Genomic DNA, 7104 nt, shown 5'->3' with positions numbered 1-7104 from the left:
ATCAAGTAACTGGTTACCCTGCCCAGGATTTGAAAAAAAAAACGTACAATCTTAAAAAAAACATTTTTATAATAAATAAATAATAACTTTAAAAACAATTCATATTAAAAAAAAAATTGCAAAACAACCAAAGAAAAATTTAATATAAAATTAGTAATATAAAAACAATATAAAAAAACAAATAACCTAAAAAAATAATAATCAAATTATAAACACACCCTTCCAAATTTGATTAAGAGAAAAACTATGGCATAACCAACTTTTATACAAAAATATGGGAAAATAAACCCATAAAAGTGAAAATTCTTAAAAAAAAGTCATAGATTAACTTTTTTTGAAAAAAAACTATATTTTTGTACACTCTATTAAAATTCTCATATAAAATATAATTTCCTCTTTATAAAATGTAATTTTCTATGACTTTTTATCCATTAATATGAAAAAAAAAAAAAAAAACGAGAGACTATGAACCTAGGCCCATTAACGGTCCAAATAAACCATGGCAATATAATCTCACCCACCCACCACACTCACTCACAAGTCAATCACGTGACAATCTCTTCCCAAATCCCTTGTTGTTCCCTCCGCCCGAAATCTCAACCGAAAAATCTCTCAAATCTCCAACACACCTTACTCTCTCTCTCTCTCTCTCTCTCTCTCTCTCCCTCCCTCTTTTCCTGCTATCAACAATGGCGGTCTCTCTCTCAATCTCAAGACTCCTCACGGCTCCAGCAGCCACTCTATGCCTCTCCACCACCGCAACCGCCTCTCTCTTCCCATCCAAGACATTCGCTTCTCGCCTCTCTTTCACTTCCCTCGCCCTGAAGAACCGCCACGTCCCAAAACCTGTCCGTTTCTCCACCGCCAAATCAACCTCAACCATCTCCGCCACCATCTCTGTCGGTGACAAGCTCCCGGAATCAACCTTGTCCTACCTAGACGCCGCCGGAGAAGTGCAGACCGTCACCGTCTCCGACCTCACCAAGGGCAAGAAAGCCGTACTCTTCGCCGTCCCCGGCGCTTTCACCCCGACCTGCTCGCAGAAACACCTTCCCGGATTCGTGGAGAAGTCAGCGGAGCTCAAATCCAAAGGCGTGGAGACCATCGCCTGCATTTCGGTAAACGACGCCTTCGTGATGAAGGCTTGGAAGGAGGATCTGAAGGTGAACGATGAGGTTCTCTTGTTGTCTGATGGGAATGGGGATTTCACTAGGGCAATTGGTGCGGAGCTGGATTTGAGCGACAAACCAGTTGGACTCGGAGTTAGGTCTAGGAGATATGCACTCTTAGCCGAAGACGGCGTCGTTAAGGTCCTCAATTTGGAGGAAGGCGGCGCTTTCACCTTCAGCAGCGCCGACGATATCCTCAAAGCCCTTTGAGTTTAATCTCTGCTCTTTCAAAGGTATTTCTGTTTTTTAATCTTAGAATAAATTTGAACGAGCATGTTAGTGTACGGACGTTATGAAGTTTCCGGTCATGGAAATATGTTGAGCTTCTGGTTTCAGATAACACTGTAAGAAACGTGGTTCGTATTCGTTTTTTTCCACGAAAACATAGAAGAATGAGATATGGGTATAACCGTACAAGGGTATTCTTTCATTTGCGTATACGGTGGATTATGTTTGTGAGCAGAGAGCTCTAATGGTGAAATGGGTTTAGTCCTTTTATGACGACCTATTCTTTCGTGAGTTTTTGAGGTTCGGTTTCTGGTGAGAAAGAGTTAGGGTTGATCTTAGGCTCACCTAGTAATTTTAAACATTGCTGATTTTTTTTTTTTTTGAAGCAGAAACATTGCTGATTTTGACAATGTACTAATAATAGCTTAATAAGAAAATGATTTAGATTTTAAGCTTATAGCTGGGTCTTAAATTTGATACTCTATTCAATTCAAAATGTTGTTTGTTTGGAGTGATTTTAAGTAATGACAAGAAGGAAGAGAAGGATTGAAAACAACGGACGAATCACAAATGTCCAAATCCAATGACCTACTACAATGCTAGCCGCATGATTTAGTGAACGCCGTCTAGTACGCTATCCATAAATTTCTCATAGCCCAAAAATTTGGCAGGGAATTGTGTAATTTAGGCACAAAGTTAATGGGTTTAATTATCCCTATATAATGAAAAAACATAGAATATTGCTATGGGGCTATTGTGCCTAGATTGATATTAAATTATACCAACCAGGTCAAAGTAACATTGTGGTATTGGACATTGAAGTATCTTATAGCAATATACAGAATAGCATTGCTATAGTGTAACAATTTAGTATTAAGTTTCATATATATATTTTTTAAATTAAAATATATGAGATAAATACTAAATTGCATCAGATGAAAATATATTATCTAAATGGGTGAGTGGTGAGTGGTGTATGATAATTTATAAAAAAAAAACACAATGTAACTTCTCAATATCATTGCAATTCAAGCAATATTTTTCGTTCTTTCGTTCATAGCTCTTCTAAAAAAAGAGAATTCTCTATAATTAATAAGAAATTTGTTAAAATTATCATCCAATATCTCCTTTAAACTAATTTTCTAAAATGATGTTTCTTTATATACTTTATATTTTTCTCTACATTTAAAGATTTTTAAGAGCGCCTTTTTGAAGGCTAACAACGCTAGAGTTCTGGTTTTGTGTGGGTGCTGTCGTCGTCAAGGTGGGTGTTGCCGTTGCCGTCGCTGGGAGGATTCTGTGAAGGTGAACGAGAGGTAGTAGATATAAAATTACACTTATTTTGTGGTTGATTTTTATTTTAGTTTTGTTGTTTTTTTGCCTAGTTTTGTTGCCTTTGTTTTATTTAAATTTTAAAATAATAGTGGGTTTCAACTTCAGCCTGCTAGATTAGTGAGGTTAGTAGCTATAATGGTGGGGATGATGATTTTGATTTCTATTGGGTGGTTTTTCAATCTACGCAAATCGCTTCTTTAGGGGTTTCGATTTTTCTCTCTTTGGCTGTCAGATCTGTGAGATTCCTCGATCTCTATTAGCCTGTGTTACGTGGCATTCCAATATCTATGTTGACGAGGCTTATGAACATGGTTGATTGTTGTTTTATTTTCCTTATTTCTAATTTGAATAATATAGTTGCTATCTCATGCCTTTTATTAGAAGATTACTGGTTGATGACCATTGGTGGGACTAATTTATCATATGCCCATTCGGAAAGGAAATATAGTTTACTTCCCACTTTTTGGAAACTTGATTGCTTGTGGCTAATTAGACATTTAGTTTAAGTTTCTGTTAGGATAATCTTTCTATTGAATATTGTAATGACTTGATATGCCTATGTTAGTTGATTTTGCAGTATGAGCTTTATCTTCTTGTAATATACTGTCATGTTGACGTATTAATGTATATTTCCTTTATCTTTAAACAAAAAGTACTGGGTAAAATAATCAATATCAACTCGCAGGTTTCAATATTAGTGGATGCAAGATATTAGTGGATGCAAGTTTTGGGGGTTTGCTTGAGTGGATTATTTTGTTTGGTTAGATGTGGGAATAAAATGAAATTAGTGTTGTATTGATCAAATATTCATACTTTAGTAAGTCAATTTACTTTAGTGAAGAAAAATAGAAGGGTGAGATGGTAATTTTAATTTTATTTTCAATCTGCTTTAAAAATGGAAAGAGATTTCCCATAGTGATGGGATGGAATGTGGTTTTTAATGAATAATGGAATTGTCATCACATTGGATATACGATTTAATTAACAAAGCAAGCATTAGAATGGTCTAAATTGTGATTCCATTTCTTAGGCCATTCCATCTAAGATCTAACTAAACACTCTTAGGTCTACTCTTAGGTCAAAGTGTAGATTCTAACCCAATAAGTTAATTAGTAATTAAAATAAATGCGACTATTTTGATAATTTTGAATGAATAATAAGTGTCATATCATAATATCACGAATATAATTATTATTTTCTTAAAAAAAAAGCAATTATCCTTACATATCATGCTACTAATGGGTTAACTATATATTAGTTCGTATCAAAATTTTATTTGAGAGTTTAAAATAAATGGAAGAAGAGTTTATTTTAGGCACGAAAATAAATTATGACTAGTTTTATTTTATGACAATGTTTATTATTATAACAAGTTTCTTACAAAGTTTTTAGAAAGTTTCAAATAATTTATAATGTCAAAAATAGAATTAAAAAAGTACATCTTACACACATGAAATTTTACTAAATTTTGCAAATGCTTGCTATGATTACAATACACTATTATATGATTACATGTTTGTTTTAAAACTCGTTGATTTTTCATAAAGTTCTAACACCTCGATTAAATTATTATTATTTTAAATTGTTGTTGAAGATTTTTGTGTAAAAGTATGCCCATTATGAGTTCACAAGTAACTTGTAGCTAAAATAAAATTACATTTTAAAGATGAGAAATTAGTGGAAATAGACCCCATTTAGAGTGAATTTTGCACAATAACCTACTTTCAAAACATTTTAGCTAAATGACCTCTTTTATTAATGAATTTTTTATATTACCAATTTTTCCCTTAAAATAAAATAATAATAAATTAAAATAAGAACTCTAATAACTATCATCTTCTTCCTCTCATCCATCTACCCACACTCATCCACAACCACCCACTATCATCCCCGCCGCCACCACCACCGGCGACCACTGCCCCCTACCGCCGGCGAACATTGCTCATCACCGGAAGCTGCCATTTCTCCACAAATCCAGCCACCACTCATTCAAAATGTTGGTTTATAAATGTTTTTTTTTATATATGAAAGATGAGATTTTTGATATTGTTTTTGTGGATTTAAAATGCAAAATGATTGTTTTAGTATATTGAAAGTATAAGTAAGGATTATGGGGTTTTATGGAGGTTAAAGCTTGAAAATCTGTAGAAAAAAAATTAATGGTGGTTTCGGCTATTTTCGAGATAGAGAAATCCAGAATTTTTTGACAGCTTGTCTAATTTTTTGACAAGGAGTCTAATATTTTAGACCAGTTTTCTAAATTTCAGACCAGTAGTCGTATTTTTTCGATCACCTGTCTAAATTTTAGACCATCTGTCAAATTTAGACAGGTAGTCTAATTTTTAGACAGATCGTCATATATTTTCAACCACCTGTCGAATTTTTAGACAGGTTGTCGAATTATCGGACAGCTTGTCTAATTTTCAGACAAGTTGTCGAATTTCTAGATTTTCAACTTGATTTTCATTTTTTATATAACTTTTTAATCAAAGTAATACCAATAATTTATATTTGTTTACTGTATTTTTTTTCCAGATGTCATTAAAAAATACTGTAATATTATGTGATGGAATGTGGAAAAAGAATGAGGACTCGTGGAAATGGATTTCAAATGGCTCGCGATAAAGATCAAGTTTGGTACAAACTAACCTAACGTATGAGGAGTTAGTTGAACATATTTATGAAGTTGCAGAAATCGATCGCAATCTCTTCGATATAGAATTAACTTACAAGATAATGACAATGGTGGAGATTGAACCAATTGTAATAAAAAATAGTAGAGACATTGTTAGTTTCTTTACATGGCAAGAGCGTGATTTGATTCCATTATGTGTAGGTTTGATCAAGAAGATGGAAAATGTGCTCATTAAGGATAAACTTGTTACTAATATTGATTCTACTACAAATGTTAATTAAGATCCAATAACCTACTTTCAAAATTGTTCTACCCGACAGCCATCTTCTCCTTGTAGTATGACAATGTTCATGTATCAAACTCTTATAGTATGACTTGTATTGGATATTTATTAGCAAAGGCAATGGAATGGTATTTGTTTATGTATCAAACTCTTATAGTATGACTTGTATTGGATATTTATTAGCAAAGGCAATGGAATGGTATTTTGTTTATGTATAAAACTGTTCTAGTATACCACAAACTGTTATAGACTACTTGTGTTGGATGATTCTGTTTCAGACCTCTTTGTCTTATATTTCGACAGCCTGTCTAAAACTTTCGACAGCTAGTCTCAAATTTTGACGGCTTGTCTAAAACTTTCGACAGCTAGTCTAAAATTTCATATGCCTGTCTAAAAATTTTGACAGCTAGTCTGAAATTTCGACTGCTTGTCTAAAAATTTCGATAACTAGTCTAAAATTTTGACTGCCTGTCTAAAACTTTCGACAGCTAGTCTCAAATTTCGACAGGTTGTCTAAAATGTTTGAAATGTCTAAAAAGGCTCCAATAACACAATAAAAGAACATATATCTCAATTAACATTTTACAAAGTTAAACAAAATTTAATCTTTATGAGATTATGATGATTACAGATTGAGTGGTACATATTTCAATCAAACTACTATGATGATCGAGGATTGAGTGGTAGATAATCTATTGAGGTACTATTATGATGATTATGTTTATAGTATAAGAACAACATTTTATTATGTAGAATTGGATCTTAATTAATTATACATTTTTGACAATTAGTCGTGAGTTTCGACAACTTGTCTAAAAATTTATAAGTTAAACAAAACTTAATCTTTAATAGATTATGATGATTCCAGATTGAGTGGTACATATTGTTAGAAAAAATTTATACAGGATCTTTATTTATTTTCATGTATATCTAATATTAAACAAATTAATACGAGATAGCCTAAAACATGTTTCTAAAATTGAATTCAAAGAGAAACAAAAATAGAATACTTACAGTATACGCAGCGGAATTAAGAGTCCTTCCTTCAGTTTCTCTAACTCTTGTATCCTTTCTGTCGCAGAGTATTATCAAGAAACTGAACCGATCTTCTATTTTCTTTACGATCTTCCAATGTATCCTTAGAACCACCTAGACTAGTGTGGGAAATTCTCAACACATGAGATAGATATAGAGAGAAGAAGAGAAAATAAGAAAGTGGCTTAGAAAAGGACTTGTGTTTAGAGAGAATATAAAACTATCAGAAAATCTGACTTATCAAAAACTCTTGTTTTGACTTCTCTATAAGCACTCCTTTTATAGACTCAATTAGGCCATTTAATTTAATTAAAAAATCAATAAAATAACAGCCATTTTGAAGCCCTAGGTCGAAATTATCATGGGCTATAGGCCCGTGAAATTTCCCATTTGATTATAAGCCCATTGGACTTAAAATC

General features: G+C 32.8%; 1 protein-coding gene across 1 annotated transcript; it reads left to right on the top strand.

Annotated features, from left to right (window-relative positions):
- Window positions 1-534: 534 nt before the first annotated feature.
- On the top strand, window positions 535-1599 carry LOC133831277 (peroxiredoxin-2E, chloroplastic). The gene has a single exon (XM_062261519.1). The coding sequence runs from the start codon at window positions 690-692 to the stop codon at window positions 1377-1379; it is 690 nt and encodes a 229-aa protein (XP_062117503.1). The 5' UTR covers window positions 535-689; the 3' UTR covers window positions 1380-1599.
- Window positions 1600-7104: the final 5505 nt, after the last annotated feature.

Source organism: Humulus lupulus, chromosome 4 (genome assembly GCF_963169125.1).
Source record: "Humulus lupulus chromosome 4, drHumLupu1.1, whole genome shotgun sequence".
Taxonomy (NCBI): Eukaryota; Viridiplantae; Streptophyta; class Magnoliopsida; order Rosales; family Cannabaceae; genus Humulus; species Humulus lupulus.
The sequence above is the reverse complement of the archived record's forward strand: the minus strand, read 5'-3'. Positions and strand labels throughout refer to the sequence as shown.